At 41.8% G+C, this 17988-nt stretch overlaps 2 protein-coding genes across 3 annotated transcripts in view; both read left to right on the top strand.

Annotated features, from left to right (window-relative positions):
* Positions 1 to 17988, top strand: part of LOC112664092 (phosphodiesterase 4D interacting protein) — a 400486-nt gene that overhangs the window by 341117 nt on the left and 41381 nt on the right. The gene's annotated exons all lie outside the window — the stretch shown is intronic.
* Positions 5003 to 16435, top strand: LOC112664087 (regenerating islet-derived protein 4-like). Its single transcript, XM_025453322.3, has 6 exons — positions 5003 to 5121; positions 7742 to 7964; positions 10610 to 10707; positions 12769 to 12906; positions 14175 to 14280; positions 16263 to 16435. Exons 2-6 carry the CDS (start codon positions 7898 to 7900, stop codon positions 16328 to 16330), a joined length of 477 nt encoding a protein of 158 aa, XP_025309107.1. The 5' UTR covers positions 5003 to 5121; positions 7742 to 7897; the 3' UTR covers positions 16331 to 16435.

Here is a 17988-nt window from a genome sequence, read left to right on the forward strand (position 1 = left end):
ATAAATAAACATTTAACCTAATAGTAAATGATAGGTATGCTGAAGTACTTAGAGGAAAGTGTACTGATGTCTGCAATCTACTCTGAAATATATTTTATTTTATTTTATTTTTATTTTTATTTTTATTTTTATTTTATTTTATTTTATTTTATTTATTTTTTTTCTGAAATGTATTTTAAAAACCTAACATGGATTGATGGGTACATTGGGATTTGGGTAAATATATGTATGGTAAAGGAAGGATAGTCAAATGCTAATGATAGAGTTTAAGTGATAAGTATACAGGTAAAAGCATATAACTTTTGTAAGAGCCTTTAAACTTTAGGTTTGAAAATTTCTGTGATAATGAAGTAATGTACTTCAAGTGTTTGGAGATACCACATGGAGATGCCATCCATGTCACCTTAGCCACACTAAGGATTCACCATGTTCATTAGCACACCACCTTCTCCTGAAGAATATACTTTAGAAAGTGTTATAAGAGGGAAGAGGGCCAGTAAAGTATCATCCAAGCTGGGAAGTCACTTCAGGACCAAAAAATGAAGCAAGCCACTCCATACTATTTATCCAGTTTTATTTGGGGTAGCTTCCTGACAGGGGGTAGCAGGTGGGCAGGTGATCTAAGCTGCGTAAGACCATTCTCTACTGCACTCTCTGCCCCACTTGAATCCCAAACCACAGCTTTTATAGAGCAAGAGACATGGTAGTAAGGTCACAGGGGAGTTATCTAAAGTGGCATCATCTGTGCACCAGAGGGGAGAACAAGATGGAGGGCCAAAGATGGAGTCAGTGTTGTCAGCATGCCTACAGAAAATGTCCATGTTTTATAATCTGCTATTTATTAAGTCTTCACTGTGTACTATGCAAAACTCCGTGTGTTCATTATCTCATTTAATATTCAAAACTTTCCTATGGTAGATGTACAATTCATATTTGATTTTATTAGCAAGAAAATAGTGTTTTTTTTTGAGCCTAAGTATCTACCCAAAGCCCTCTAGCTAAGCCATTGCAGAGCCTGGTGAGAACCTGAATCTTGACACCAAAGCCCGTGCACTGACCTGCCTTCCTCCAAATCCATTACCTGAGTTAGAAATGCCCCAGAGATCATCCACTCCAATGCTATTATTATTCTGGAGATAGTTAAGAGGTCCAGAAAGGACTACTGATTCTCCCACATATGAATTCTCTCCTCATTAAGGTCTGAGTTACTTTCTTTTGTGGTTTTTAATTCCTTACTTTGTGATAAATCACAGCACAGGAAATAGTATAGTAATTTTTGACTTAGGGTTAAAGCATTAAAAGACTGACTATAGCCAAATGTTACTGAAGATGTGGAGCACTTGGAACTCTTGTACATTGCCAGTGGGAGTGTAAGATGGGAAAAGTTTTTCACTTTCTAACTTAAATACACACCCATCCCATGAGCCAGCAATCCCACTCCTACTCCTGGAATGAAAACATTTATCTGTCAAGAGGCTAACTTCATAGGCTAACCCTATGAAGATATAGAACATTCCCATCACCCTCGAAGGTATTTTCAGCTTTAGTCAGAAGCTGAAAATAGCTAAAATGTATATCAACCAAGAATGAGGAATCAAAACAACAATGACCTGTACTATATTTATGCAATAGAATGCTACTGAGTGTTAGAAAGAGCAAATTATTAATACAGGCAACAATGTGGAAGAAACACAAAAAACACTTATGTCAAGTGAAATATTCCAGACATAGAAGAGTACATATTTTATTTACATAAAGTTAAAAAAGGAAAAGGCAAGACTAATCTGTGGTGATGGAAGTCAGAATAGTTGTTACTTTAGTGGGAGGCGGGTGCAGGGAGGAATTACCCAGGTGATGGAAATGTTCCGTATCCTGATTGGGGTTATTGTTGGTGTCCATCAAAAGATGAATGGATAAAGAAGATGTGGTCTATATTTACAATGGAATATTACTCAGCCATAAGAATGGACAAATACCCACCATTTGCTTCGACGTGGATGGAACTGGAGGGTATTATGCTGAGTGAAGTAAGTCAATCGGAGAAGGACAAACATTATATGGTCTCATTCATTTTATATATATATATATATATATGACATCTTTTTTATCCATTCATCTGTTGAAGGACATCATGGCTCCTTCCATAGTTGGCTATTGTGGACATTGCTGCTATGAACATTGGGGTACAGGTGTCCTGGCATTTCCACTACATCTGTATCTTTGGGGTAAATACCCAGTAGTGCAATTGCTGGGTCATAGGGTAGCTCTATTTTTAATTTCTTGAGGAATTTCCACACAGTTTCAGAGTAGCTATACCAGTTCACATTCCCACCAACAGTGCAAGAGGGTTCCCCTTTCTCCAGCAACTTTCAACCTGGAAATCTATACCCAGCTAACTAGCCATTGAGAGAGAAGAGCATGAAATTAAGACATGTGAAAATTATAAGAAAGTTGCTTCCCTTCACACTTTTTATTTATTTATTTGTCTGATTTTTATTATTAATATATTTTATTTAGTTAGTTATTTCCCTTGCATTTTAATTACTCTGGTATGGTGCTATTCTGATCCTAGTTTGTTGTTGTTGTTGTTGTTGTTTTTGGTGGGGGGATTGTGTATGTTTTTGTGTTTTTAAAGATTTTATTTATTCAAGAAAGAGAGAGAACAAGAGAGAGAGAGCTCAAGCAGGGAGGAGAGGGAGAAGCAGGCTCCATGAGAGCAGGAGCCTTGCATGGGGCTTGATTGCAGGACCCTGGGATCATGACTGAGCCAAAGGCAGATGCTTAACTGACTGTGCCACACAGGCACCCTTGATCCTAGTTTTGGAGGTAATTGTTGCTGATTTGCAGTTTTAAGTTTCTCTAAATGTCATGTATGATGTGTCCACATATAGAAAAATTTCAAATAATTCTACTCAGTATTCAGTGGCCCTTTTCAATGCAGGTATTTCCTGAGTCTTCTGTGTTCTTATATTCCACAATTTTATGTAGGTTCCATTAATGTCCACCTTTGGAACTAACTAATGGGGGGAGGGGTTCAGTGGAAGACCTCTTTTTTTTTTTTTTTGGAAGACCTCTTTAAGTCCTATGAGCCTCTAATTCTCTTGTCTCATCTTCTTCTCTTCCCTCTCTCTCATCTCAAGACTTTATATAGTGACATGTAGCTAGCAGAGTGAGGGTTGGGGGTTGGGAAATCTACCTAAACATATATTTTGTCAAAACATTGCTCTCAAAAAAAAAAAAACAAAAAAAAAAACATTGCTCTCAGGATGATCGAGCGTCTACCTTTGGCTGGGGGTGTGATCCCAGGGTCCTGGGATGGAGTCCTTCATCAGGCTCCCTGCAGGGAGCCTGCTTTTCCCTCTGCCTATGTCTCTGCCTCTCTCTGTGTGCCTCTCATGAATAAATAAATAAAATCCAAGAAAGAAAGAGAAAGAAAGAAAGAAAGAAAGAAAGAAAGAAAGAAAGAAAGAAAGAAAGAAGAAAGAAAGGAAGGAAGGAAGAAAGAAAGATTGCTCTCTTACATTTGGACCAGTTCTTTTGAATTTAAAAGGTTTGGAATTAATATCTTTGTTCTCTGTTGTGTCATGATTCCCATCCAGCTGCCTAAAGGGAGAAAGGCCATGTTTAACCGTAGTGTAAAAAACAAAATTCATCTGGTGATTTCCTACCACATACTTTTAGGAAATTGAGGCTCAGAAAGGTTCAGGAGCCAGCCCAATGTTATGCAGAGAATAGGTAACAAAATTAGGACCTGAACAAACATTCATTTGAAGCCAGGCCTTGTGCTTTTTCTCCAAAGTATCATCAGAATTGCAGATGTTCTCTAAAATACATTTTGGGCACCATGGAAACATGACTTTCTCCTGTCCTACCGCAGATGTATACACAGGCTAGAAAAAGCCAGTGGAAAAGCTCAAGTAGCATTGTAAAAAGAACTCTGGGCTGAGAGGAAGAAAGCCCAGTTTCTGATACCAGCTTCACTCCAAACTAGCTCTGTCCTGAATCACTCACGGTGCTTCTCTGGGCTACAGGTTCATCGATGGTAGAGCAGAAGCACAGGACTTGAGAAATACCATTATCCTTCCCAGCCTTAAAGTTCTAGTCTTTAAAAAAAAAAAAAAAAAAAAAAGTTCTAGTCTTTTGAGGTTGAATAATTGCTGATATTTTCAACATAGTTTAATTTTTTTGCTATCAACACTAGAGAAAGAAATTGTGTTGCCTTTTCTAAATAGGCTATTTTCTTAATAAGAGTGTGTGATTCAGGAAACAGGGAAGACCTGAGGTCACTATCCAGGTCCACCACTGACCAGCGTCACACACCTGACTGAGCAGGGGCTCTACTATCTCTTAACGTTAAGTTTCGTCAGTGTGAAATGAGGGTAAATGTCCTACATAACTCCCAGGGGTTCTGTTAGGATCTCACAGAAACACCCTATGGTAAAACAGTATATCAATGTGAACTATTTTGACATAATTGTCCTGCATTAGGACAAGATTTCAGTGCCTTGTTCCTGAGGAACAAACAGTAGAAGCTGAAATAGATATTTGAGGAATGGGGTGCATGCTGAGGGGGATAGGATTGGTGCCTTAAAGGGGAAAGTCTGTTTGGACCCCTGGAGCACACGGCAGGGATGCAGAACTTCCATCCAGCCTGGTGGCAAATCTTTTCCACAAAGATAGACAGACACATCCTGATTCTCCAGAGATGAAGTGGGGCATCTTTATAGAAAGGGAGGAGAAAGAAAGGAAATTAACAGTAGAAAGAAATAAAAAAGATTGACAGAAGAAAAAGTAGATAGAGTGAGAGAAGATGGGCTTCTCACAGATGACAGGATGTTGTCAGTTTTGATAAGATGGGATGGAAAGGAAAGGCTGTTTACAAACAGGGAGGAGTTCTTCTGGCTATTTGATTCATTCTCAAGCCTTCTCCATACATTAGCTTTGACTACAGATAAGACTTTTATGGATGGATTATTACTTGAAGCAATATTATTGCTCTATGATTAAAACAAAGGTCATATAATTCTGGAAGCAAGAAGATATAAGAACTCAGGAAACTCCCTGGGATCTCTCAGGACACCAAAGAAGACAGGGGTCTTCAAAGCCTTGAGGGCCATTCAGGTAATTCTCTACCCAGTTGAGGGCAGAAGGCTTTTTTTTTTTTTTTTTTGAACATTAGTTTTCCTCTGCTAGCTCTTCACTGGGCCAGATATATTATAAGCTTTGGGTCTAATTAATGATGTTAGTCATGCTCTTTGCTGCTGTGTTTTTAAATTTGAACTATGCATTTCTTTTGTTCCTTATAAAGAGCATTATGTTTGGTGTCAGTGTCAGGTTAAATCATGGCTGTGAAATCTAGTAGTTGTGAAACTTTGGGAGTTACTTAATCTCAATGAATGTGGTATTTTCATGGGTAAAATAAGTTAGCAATATGTACAATACAACTTAGTTAGGGTTAGATTAGGTGGCATGAGAGCATTCAATGAATGTCAGTGTGATAAGATCCACTTATAGATTATTCCAAAAGATGCCGTACCTCCCTTCCCCCAGACAGTTAGTTTGACAGAGAAGTCCTTGCTGTTTGTGTTTTAAGGAGGTTGCAGGACATTGAGAGTACCTCCATCACTTTCGGAAGGGAGGTTCATCAGGGAAATGCAGGGTTAATGTAATTATGTTAAGGGGTGGTCATCACACCTTCACCATTTGGTTTCCTTTATTCACACTGTGTCAGAGTGCTCACATGGACTTGTGTAGGGATTGAATCTTCAGATAGTCTAGGAAAGTTTGAATATTATGTTCCATCATTTCCCTTAAGCAATTTATTATTTGACAGAATGTATATTCTGATTTTTGGATCATAAAGTATGCTCAAAGCAGGATTCAAGGAATCCCTCATCCTCATAATCATTTGGGAAAAAACCTTGGACCCAATGGCATGCTTACACTAAAATAAATGTCAGAGGAATGAAGATAAAAGAGAATATGGGTAGATATTTTAATCTTATGTGGATGGTAATGGCCTGTTTTTTAATATAAATTCCAAATGTTATAAAGGAGAAGGCAAATATGGACATTATTGAAATTTTCAGTGTGGCAAAAGATATAAATGAGAAGAAATACAAACTGGGAAATATTCTTAGTAATATATGAAAGGCAATAAATGCACAAAGAAAGGCCCTACAAATTCCTGAGGAAAAAAATAGCAATCAAACAGGAAAAATGTACAAAGCTGTAAACCAAAAATTTACAAAAGATATTTAAAAAGCTAATCAATCATCATATAAAAAGCTGTTCAGTGACATATACCCACCATTTGCTTCAACGTGGATGGAACTGGAGGGTGTTATGCTGAGTGAAGTAAGTCAGTCGGAGAAGGACAAACATTATATGGTCTCATTCATTTGGGGAATATAAAAAATAGTGAAAGGGAATAAAGGGGAAAGGAGAGAAAATGAGTGGGAAATATCAGAGAGGGAGACAGAACCTGAGAGACTCCTAACTCTGGGAAACAAACAAGGGGTAGTAGAAAGGGAGGTGGGTGGGGGATGGGTGACTGGGTGATGGGCACTGAGGGGGGGCACTTGACGGGATGAGTCCTGGATGTTATGCTATATGTTGGCAAATTGAACTCCAATTAAAAAAAAAAAAAGCTGTTCAGCTTTTTATATATTTTGAACATTTTAAAAAAATACTAATTTAAGTAATTTAATTACTAATATTTTTAAAAATACTAACAAAACAATGAGATTTTTGTTTATTATGCCAAAATTAGCAAGAAAAAAAACTGGACAAATTAAGTGTTCCTCAAAGTTTGGGGAACTGGCATTGCTGTCTGTGCACCATTACTGGAATGTATAGAACAGCCCATTCAGAGGGCATTTTAGCCAAGGTTATCATTGTGACTGTGCATGTCTGTGAAGTCACAACCCTGTGTGTGTGTGCACTTATACTAAAGAGGGAATCAAAACTGCATAACACTTATGTGAGGGGAAGAAGATTCATTACAATCAACCGTTTCTGAGAAACAAAACCAAGTAAAGGAACTCTATGACTCTGTTTATATAAATAAAATGACACACAAACCTGCACACATATACAGATGTACATGGAAAGATGTCTATCAGCTAGTCACTAAATTGTTTATTTCTGGAAGATTGAATTTACTTCCTATTTTCCAGTTTTTCACTGATCTTTTAATAATTCATGTACAGTCTGGTGATGGGGAAAGATAACAAAGCTATCTTCTTAAAAAAAAAAAAAAGATGGTTATCACCTAAGTGTAAAGAACAGAAGGTTGCCCTAATATCTACTTGTAGCCATGTGACAATGACCAAACCACTTCATACCCATAGACCTCAGGTCCTCTAATCTGTGAAATGTGGGTATTGGATCATATATTTACTTTTTATTCTAACAGAAAAATTCACTCCTGGGACCAACTTAATTTGATTGAATCGACTCTATAGAAAGTCCATTACTGCTCCAACTGTGAGAAAGCTTGCTGGTTCTCCTGAAAATAGCAGAAGCAAGGTCTTCACAATATACCAAATGCTTTCATCCAGACTTTTAAACTATTCAGCCCAGTACAGTTACAGTACCCAGTACAGTTAGGTCTCTGGCACTGGGCCAGAGGCCTTGCAGGTGACATAAATTAAATATTCCTAATCTCTACATTTAGCCTGAGGCTTCCTTTATTGTATAATCTGGGTTTAACCAGAACAAATTTTTTTTTCCTCCTTAGGTGATTTGGCATCTAAATTCCTGGGTCCGTTTCACCCACTGTGCTCAGATTGCAGATCCAGGTGAATCCAAGAACTTCAAGGGAAAAACTCACAGATATCTGAGACCCCTATAGTAGAGGTTTCTGAAGCATTTCTGCTGTCCAGGGAAGAGGACGATGGCTCCCAAAAGCATGTGGCTGCTCCTACTGCTGAGCTGCATAGCCAGCACTGACGTCCTGGGTAGTGAGTATCAGTCACTCAGCTGGAACTGAGCCTAGAGCCAGTGTTCATGCAGCAAACTCACATAGCCCTCCTTTCGCCAAAAAAAAATGTTTAGGTGCTGCAGGCAGTGGATATCAGACAGGAATGAAAGACCATGTCACATGGTAAAAATTGCAAGGACTATAGAATCAAATTCTAGCCTTGTATAATTGTAAGCCATAGTTAAATTATCAACGAAATGTCAGTTATAATAATTATTTTACAAGTTTCTTGTAAAGGGTGGAAATAATGTATTTAAAGCACCTGATGCTTAGTGGTCAATAAGTGAGAGATCTAATTAGAGCTACCCAATGTTTACACATTGTTTTTCCATTTGAATATGCTGGGAATTCTGGTTTGCAAAGGACTTACAGCCTCATGGGAGAGATGACTCCTGCATACATGTAGACCCAGCATCAAGTACAAAGTACTTGAGTCAACAAACTGAGAATCAATAACCTAAGATCTTCTAGGAAATAAAGCCAAGAAGACTGTACACATGAATTAAGAATAAGTATCATAGAATATCTGAAATGGAAAATGAGATTTGGGTACATCTGGTATAATGCTTTTGTTCTGAAGAAAATCAGACCCAGAGGAGGTGGGGACTTGCCCAAGATCACACAGTAAGATTATGTGATGTTCTGGTGCCTAGTCCAGGGTGCCTTTCATAGTCCCATGTGGCCCCGTGAAGGAAACCATGCCTGAGCATGTATATAACCTGACATTCTTCCCACTGAGGAATACTTTGGCCATGGGGAGATCCATTGGAGGGACATAGGGAGAGAAGTAGTGTTCTTTGGGCATCGTATTCATGTCCGTGACTCACATCTGTGGTTCTTTTCTTAGCCTACCCTGGATGTGTCCTTGTGTTCTAAGGCTCTCTGCCCTCCACACCATGCCAACCAGCAGCCACCAGTTCTCTCAATCCTATGGGTGCCCGGTCCTGGGGAATTCAGCCACTTTCTCTGAACCATGCTAGAGTGTGAAAGACTATGGGAGGCAGCCTTCAAGCCCTCCTGTGGAGCCAACTAGCCAGATAGTTAGTTCCCTGTTGTTCTGGTTCTGGCTTCCCTGCAGGGGCTTGAAATTCATCCAAGCTAAACCTGGGGAGTGAAGTAGAGCCAGGACATTCCTACCAGTCACTCCATTAGTCTTCCACAGATCGTCCCCTCAGCTGTAGAGACTTTCTGGGGTTGCAGCATAGGAAGATCCAACTGGTTAGGGCTGTGGGACCAGGTCATGAAAGCCCTCACATGCTAGCCAGAGTAGGGAAATTATGTGAAAGCATAGGAAATCCCTAGAGATTTATAGGCAAGGGATGAAATAGAACAGGGAAAATAACAGTAGTGTCACTTGAGAGGGGAGTGAGGAAATGCTTGCTTTGTGACAATAACAGTCTGTGGACATCCACTAGGAATAGAAAGAGCCTTGCACTCATCTCTAGCATTGGAGCACAGCCACATGATCACAAAGCCCAAACTTGCCAGCTTGGCATTCCCTTTAACATCTAGGCCCTCTGCATTTTCAGCCACCTTCTTGTTTTTTAAACCTTCAGATATGGTATCATAGCCCACTCACTAATCCACTAGCACAAAGAACTTGTGCCTCACTCTGTCACAGATTCCTTGGCTTCAGGTCTTGATTCTTCATTTCCTTTCCACCAGACTTGCCCGAAATATTCCCTATACTTAAGACAAAATTAAATGCTTGCTCTTGCTGTGCACAGCTTACACATTTCTGCCCCCATTCGTCTGCTCACACCCCCCTTTGCCTCACATGTACCCTTGCTACTGACTTACAGCTCAGCTCACCCATCCTCAAGCTCCATCCAAGTTGCCATCTAACCTGTCCTGTGTCCCCCTAGCCAAAGCCAGCACTCCTTTCTTGTAATGCCTACAACTACCAATCTATGCCACTCATCCACTCTTTTTTTTTTAATTTTTATTTATTTATGATAGTCACAGAGAGAGAGAGAGAAAGAGAGAGAGAGGCAGAGACACAGGCAGTGGGAGAAGCAGGCTCCATGCACCGGGAGCCCGATGTGGGATTCGATCCCGGGTCTCCAGGATTGCGCCCTGGGCCAAAGGCAGGCACCAAACCGCTGCGCCACCCAGGGATCCCCCCACTCATCCACTCTTGTGCTGCCTTCATTATGGCTGTTTGACCTTAGGACCAATGTGGGGATTTTTCCAGTCACTGAGTATGTCTGTTCCAATTCTGCATTCCATAACTGGGGAGATAATCACAGGATGGCCTTGGGGTCCCAAGGACCCCATGAAATGGTCCTAGCTAAAACTCTGTGGTCACCTGACCTCCATGAGCCTCTCCTCTGGCAGACTACAGTGACTTTTTGAGTATCCTGGAATTAGTGTCAGTTCAGAATCAGTGTTCAGTAATCCCCCAAAGATCTCATTGTATCCTTTTCTCCAATGCACAGTTATCCTTCTAAAGGCCATAGTTCCCTTTGGAGAAGGCTGGGAGTAAGATTAACAGTATAAAGATTTGGCAACATAGCAGGGTCCTTCCTCAGGGCACCCAGCCTCCCCATCATTCTGTACACCGGCTAGTGCGGTAATTGATTGTTTTTGCCATCATGATTGTGATTGCCTTTGGTGTCTGTGCAGACATCATCATGAGACCCAGCTGTGCTCCTGGATGGTTTTATTACAAGTCTAATTGCTATGGATACTTCCGGAAGCTGAGGAACTGGTCTGAGGCTGAGGTAAGAAATCTGGCCCCATGCTTAGACAGGGATCTCTAAAGCAAGATGCCACGCAGAGCTGCAGGTCTCATGTAACTCAGAACTAAGGGTTATTCTTTGGCATTCTAAGGCTGCTGAGATGGAAGAAGGCAGTTGTATGTTTCAATTCATTCAGTTCTAAAAGCATTGATGGACTATGTGCTATATGCCCAGACCCTAGGTGGTCCATGAAGAAGTAAGAATAAACAAAAACAGCCATTGCTGTTGGAGATTACTGTCAGTGAGGACAGAAATACACAAAGATAAGGAGAATAAGAAGATAAAGACCTTATAGAAAGAAACATTGAATTGCTGTACCAGATTTACCAGGCCTGGGACATGGTCTTCAGAACCACCTAATAGAAAGTGAAGCAATCTAAACAAATAGAAGGCTTCACTGTCTACACCACCCAACAATATACTGGTTTTATTTCACTGAAGATACTCAAGTAGGCGCTCCACCTCAGAGGATTGTGGGGAGCCCATGCTGTTCTTTCTCTGGGTTGCAGTGGTTTAACTGATGTGACTGATTGGGGGCACCTCATAGGGATATGTGGTGTGATCTGCACCCAGAATGGCCTCAGAACTCTGTATACAAATAACTCAGCAATGATGGAGCACTTACCAAGTTACAGCTATTGAGGATACAAAGTCTTCTGTGGCCTTAGAAAGTGCAGGATTAGTGCAAAATTGTGATGTTGAAACAGAAAATTTCAGGGCAGTGTAAGCATAAGTGACGTTCCCAAGATTACACCCAGAGTAAGCAGTGAAGCAAACTCAGAGAAGTCAGCCCTAATCCAATGCTTCCTGGGATGATGTGGATGAGAGAGAGACAGAGAGAGAGAGAGAGAGAGAGAGAGAGAACTAAATGAAGGAGTTTCCCAGACACTATTCACTGATAGAAAGCAAGCTGATGGAGAGCAATCAGCTTTTCCTCAATTCTTGAGAAGCAACTTTAAGAAATTTTGGAGCTGAAAGTTTTTAAAGTTGCAACAGAACAGATAGTTATGTGCTTCCACACCAGTCCCTGGTCTACCTTTACTGGGATGAAGATACTCAAAAATCCAAATAGGTTAAGTCCTGTGGCTACTGCTGAGGAAAAGCAAACAGATAGGCACATTCATCTAGAATGAAAAAGTAGCTAACACAAGATCTTCAATTCTAAACCAACATTTGAAGAGTCTCCTCTCTCCTGAAAGAGGCATCACTCATTTTTAGACAATTCACACTCCTCATATTTGGTACAAAATAAAGTACAGAGCATTTGTTTACACTTTACCATGTGTTATTCTTGTGCAATATAGGGGCCAGAATAATTTAAAATAAAAACAGACATGGAACTTGGGGGTTATGCAGACCTGGGCTCTATTCTTAGGCAATTAAGTCTAACACCATTTTCTGATCATGCGTTTCTCCACCATAAACTAAAGGTGGCTCCTATTTGTTAAGACTGGGTGAGGATTCAGTGAGAGAGCATGTGTGAGATGCTCATCATACTGAAGGTGCTCCATGAAGAACACTACCCTATCCTATCCACATCCTGTTCACATTTGAACACCTCCAAAATCAGATGTTCCCTTATTTAGATACAGTGGCAGTGTTTTTTTCTTTCTTTCCTGGTGGGACATGAACAAAAAGGCACATTTTATAATGAGTGATTTCTTAGATTTTTTGCGATGCAGAATTATAATATGTAATTATAGCAATTATATCCTCACAAATTCCCTTGTGTAGCAGGTAAGGAAAGTTCAGAGAGGTCATATGACTTGTTGAGGTAACATGACGCAAGAACAGGAGGAGCCCAGGCACTTCCACTGACCCTAAAGCTCACAACGTTGCCTCGGGCTGCCTCTTCCTCTGAAACCTCACACTTGTGACAGTTGTATTTTCTCCTATGGAGACAGGAAGTGTTATGGGGTTTAGATTTCAAGTTCTGGAGGAGATGGGGCTGCACACTCCATGCTGCTTGGTGCACCAGGGTTCTGGGATGAGGACAATGCTTTTAAACCTCAAGAGTTGATTAGCACAACTTCTTGCCCACAGCTCGAGTGTCAGTTGTATGGAAACGGAGCCCACCTGGCATCTCTCCAGAATATAAAGGAAGCCAACATGGTAGCAAAGTACATAACTGGCTTCCAAAGAAACCAGCCTGTGTGGATCGGCCTGCATGACCCACAAAAGGTAACTTCAGAGTTGGTTCACAGATGCCCCCTTGGGAAAGCTGGATGGATTTAATTTTCTTTTTTTTTTTTTTTAAGTTTTTATTTATTTATTCATGAGAGACACAGAGAGAGAGGCAGAGACCTAGGCAGAAGGAGAAGCAGGCTCCCTCCTGGGAGCCTGATATGGGACTCAATCCCAGGACCCTGGAATCATGACCTGAGTCAAAGGCAGAGGCTCAACCACTGAGTCACCCAGGCGCCCGTGGATTTTGATATAATGTCAAAAAATGATGCCCATAACTCTTACCACTATGCTATTTTTAAAGAGAAGTTGATCTTTTAGTTTAAGTCATAGAAGAGGATTTAATTTTCTGTATTCATAACTGAAGAAAGTAAATGGCTAATAAAATCCTGAAAAATTTGTGCAATGTCTCTAGTTATCAAAGAAATGCAAATTAAAATAGCAATATAATTTGATTTGTAAGATTATCAAGCTTTTGCTTTGTCTTAATGAATAATTTTTTAAGATGTATTTATTTATTTGAAAGAGAGAGAGCAAGTGAGAGAGAGAGAGAGACAGAGAATGTGTGAACATGCAAGAGCAGAAGCAGGGGGAGGGAGGGGGCAGATGGAGAGGAAGGGGAAGAAGCAGGCTCCCCGCTGAGCCAACCAGGAGCCCCTCAGTGAATAATATTTTTAAGGCTATAAAGAAATTTTCCAGTAGATGGAGACTTAAATTCATACAACTGGAAAGTGTTTGGAAAGTAGTTTGGAGAAATGCATGTCAGTACCCTCAACATATTCATGCCCTTTGACCCAAACATTCTACCTCTGGGTTTCTACCTAAGAAAATATGTTTAAGTACAGAAACAGCTTCAGAACAAAGTTGTTCATGGCAGTATTCTTTATAATAATTGTAAATTAGAAACAATATAATCATCATCAATAGAATTATAGTACACCATTCCCACTTCAAAATGTTTAGGAAGCAAGATGCACAGTTGAAGAGGTATCTTAAAGCTCATATTTTAGCACATAAAACTGTTGTGGTTGAGAAAAACATTTATACCAGAAGTAAATATGGCAAAATATTAGTAATGTTTTTCTCTCACTGATTAAATGGGATGAGTTTTCTATTTTTCATTCCGTGCACATTTCTGTGCTTCCCCTATTTTTGCAATGACAAATTTTTACAAGTATTCAGAGGGCTGGAGAGGAGCCCCTGGCTATGAGCCCGTGAGCAGGAGGCCTGTTGGCTGACTATCTTCCATCTCTGGTCACTTGCAGAGGCAGAAGTGGCAGTGGATCGATGGGGCCTTTTATTTATATAAAAGATGGTCTGGTGAGTCCATGGGCAAGAACATGTACTGTGCGGACATAAGCGCCAGGAACAGTAAGTCCTCACGTGCTGTCCCTTGCCTCTTCCTAAATCATAGCCCTGCCCTTTACCTGTAAGAGCAAATATGGACCGTCCGCTCCTCATCGCCCATCCACACCAACAACTCTGTTTTCTATAGGACGGTGGTCTTGCCACAGACATGGTGTACCGACCTTCAGTCATCTGTGACCACTTTACAGTCTCGGCCGTATCAATGGCCCAGTGGTTCATCTGTTTACTTAATAGGTTCTTTACATCCATGCACTTTTTTTCTGAAATAGGCTTATTTTAAAATCCTATTATATTCATACCATGAGGGGGAAAGATGCCACATTTTGGGAAACCCCGACTACCGGGAGCAAACATGCAGGACTCCTTTCGGACTTCTTGATACTCAGGGGTCCCTGGGAGGCACAGGACCTCGTCTTTGCCTGCATTCTTCCCTCTTCTTTGTTCCCCTGGATTTTGTCCCCAAAATGCAGGGCCCAGACCCTCAGCTGCAGGCTGCACATGATCACGTGAGTCTCCTGGTTTCTCTTGTCTGCTTTCATTCTGGGCTTTTTATGCTAATAAGTTAGTCTCCGACCTTTGTACCAATGACATTTGGGGCTGGATAATTCTTTGTTGTGGAGACTGTCCCGTCATCGTAGGTTCAGGATACCCTGATGTCAGTAGATCCACCACCACCCCAGGTCGTTTTGACCAAAACTGTCTCCAGACGATGCTACATAACCCATAAAATCCTCACATTTGAGAACCACGGCAGATAATGATGTGGAACATTTCCCTTATAAAACAAGGAAACAGAATATCAAAGATAAAGGGGCTACTTGATGCCAAAGACATTGGGTTTAAAAGGGCCATCATGGTGTCACCAGGGCACCGCTCCTGGGCAGGAAATGGGTCTGGGAAAGACCTGGACTGAGGACTCAGGGACGTGAGGCAGGGGGGCTTCCCTCTAAGGAATAAAGTTTATATGCACAAAAAAGAGCAAGAAGACTTTCCAACAGCAAAGGATGAATGGTGGGTAAGGTACAAACTCTGAGGCCAGGTCCCGACCCTTCACGAGGAGAAGGTCTCCTCGCAGATGAAGGAAGGGCTTCTCCCAGACTTGCAGAGACCCCAACTGCTGCTGTGAAAGGCGTAAGACAGTCCAGATAGAAGGGACACAACCAAGATCAATAGGTAGAAGCTAACAAAATGTGTATATCTGTCTAAATTAAGGGAGAAAATTGTGAACAATTAACACTATTCAAAAATAGAATGGGCTACCTCCGGGAAGTAGTGAGAACCCCATCACTGGAGTTAACCAAGCAAAAGTGGACATTGTAGCTGCTAAGAGTGTTAGGAGAGAAGCTCCAAGGCACATGGAGAATTGACTGAGGAACACTTTTATTAAATTGTATTTTATTTATTTTTTAAAGTTTTTATTTATTTATTTATTTGAGAGAGGAGAGAGATCAGGAGCAGAAGGAGAAGCAGACTGCCCTCTGAGTGGGGAACCCAATGCGGAGCTTGATCGCAGGATCTCAGGACCATGACCTAGGCCAAAGGCAGACACTTAGCTGACTGAGCCACCCACATGCCCCTAGAGAGATGGATTTCTTTTAAGGAACTGGCTCATGTGATTGTCAGCCTGGCAGAGCTGATGTCACAGTCCGGGGCCGGGGGGCACCCTGGACGCAGAATTCCTTGCTTTTTGGGGAAACTCCATCTTTTCACTGGATGATTATGCACATTATGGAGGGTAATCTGCTCTACTCAGAGTCTACTAATTTAAATACTAATCACAGCTAAATAAAAAAATTCCCTCACATGAAACACCTGGGCGCACATCCCAGCCCAGTGGACACATGAGATTAACCATGGCAGTGCCTTCCCGGGGTTCCAAGCAAAGCACTCAAGTAACACAGGGAAGTGCAGTACAGAGCCGGATGGGTTAGAACGTGTTTATTTTCTTTTTTCTTTGTTCTTTTCATCTGTTTATTCTCTTACAGATTTTTTAACTTGGGAGAGCAATGATTGCAGCAAGCAGCAGCATTTCCTGTGCAAATACCGACCGTAGAGCGTGCATCGAGGCTGTGCCCACCCCTCACAAGCCCCTGTCCTCTTCCCTCTGTGCATGCTGGCTGCATTTGACCATGATCTCAGAGTAAACATGGCAACAGAGGCTGATGAGGCCCTTGCTGCACTCACTTTTTTAGGTTTATTAGAGGCAAAGTCCTCAACGCTGTTTGCAACAGTGGCTTCCAGTTCTAAAGGTCACCCTGGGATCCATCCCTGTGGTCCTGTTTTCCTCCTCTCCACTTCTGGCCATCTAGGGGGACTGGTGAAGTCCCTGGGCATTGGGCCATCAGGTGTAAAGGTTGGAAGACAGGAGGAGGAACCTGAGGAGTGAGCTCCCAGCCCCTTTCAGCTTCTGAACCCCTCTGCCCTTTCTCTAGTGCCCACATCCTCCTGCTCAGACACCTCCTTAGTCTTCCTTCTGCAACAGGGCATGTCAACCAGCAGGGTTCCTATTAGGCTGATGTGGACCACAGATGCCAGGGCCATCTTTTAGTAAGTAGCTGTCTGTGTAGAAGATTGCTCTGTTCCAGTTCAGTAGTGATGGGAATGAAAAAGGAAACGACTCAGAAAAATATGCCCATGTGTTTCTTCATCTCCTTCCTCCTAGACCCTGCCTTCCCTCAGAATAGCTCCTCCCCAGCTGTGGCCCTGGTTTGATGAGAGGAGGGAGGGAGGCCCTAGGCCTGGCCAACCTCTGTGTCGGGGTGAATGGGTGGTGTTATTTCAGAGTGAGTACAGCAGCTGATAGGGGTAGACAAGAGTCACAGCCAGTGGCCTGGAGCTGCCTCGGGCCTGATGCTCCTGTCTCCCCAGCCACTAACAGCCCCATCTCTTCACTCAAGCCTCTCTGCCTGGTGAGGTTTGAGATCCCTTATGAGGTGGTTGCTCTAATCCTCAGGAGGTAATTTCTCGCTTGTACAGATTTGGGACTCTCTAGGTCAAGAATCTACTCGGCTATATAAGAAGAAATAATATGGACTGGACAATTACAGAAAATACGGCTTTGGTGTGATCACATCTGCATTTCTTAGAAGCACCACAGTGAGTGAGGTTGTGCGGCCAAGCCACGCACTTCAGGCTGTGTGGATGGCCATTGGCTTCCCCCCACATTGCTCTGCCAACCAGTCCACACAGAGTCTTATACCCGAACCTGAGAAAGCTCCCCTGCTCCCCTGTGACATTAGTAGGCTGAGACTAGCTATGACATGCTGGCTCACAGAAGAGTGCAATGAGGATAAGGGAAGTGAAAAGAGAGCTGATTTTCCCACCCCACTTCTTCCTCCCTTCCCCCACACCTTTGTCACTTTTGCAACCAAAGAGGAAGACATCAGAAATTATAGGCCGCAAAAAGGCTTGGTAACCCAAGGGATAAATGTCTTAATGGTGGGAGCTCAGACAAGATGACAGGCTGATAGTTAGCTTCAGCAAAAAGCAACCACCAACTCTTACCAGGGTTCTGAGTAAGGTACCATCGAGGAAACAAACAAAGGTATCTGATTTTATGACGGAAGATAAATCTGAAATGCCAGACTGATAGGATCCATGTAAGGACCTCGCTGGATTAAGTGCCAGATTCTGTGGTCTTTCCTGTAAGAAGTAATAGAATAGAAGAGAAACATAGGTCACAATTTCCCAAAAAAAGTAGAGATTCTCCAC

This window comes from Canis lupus, chromosome 17, assembly GCF_003254725.2.
Source record: "Canis lupus dingo isolate Sandy chromosome 17, ASM325472v2, whole genome shotgun sequence".
Taxonomy (NCBI): Eukaryota; Metazoa; Chordata; class Mammalia; order Carnivora; family Canidae; genus Canis; species Canis lupus.

Excerpts from the sequence above, each read along its gene's own strand:
- LOC112664087 (XM_025453322.3), top strand. The coding sequence starts at position 7,898 with ATGGCTCCCAAAAGCATGTGGCTGCTCCTACTGCTGAGCTGCATAGCC. Across the intron at positions 7,965-10,609 it reads CAGCACTGACGTCCTGGGTA|ACATCATCATGAGACCCAGC; the intron begins GTGAGTATCAGT and ends GTGTCTGTGCAG. Across the intron at positions 10,708-12,768 it reads GGAACTGGTCTGAGGCTGAG|CTCGAGTGTCAGTTGTATGG; the intron begins GTAAGAAATCTG and ends TCTTGCCCACAG.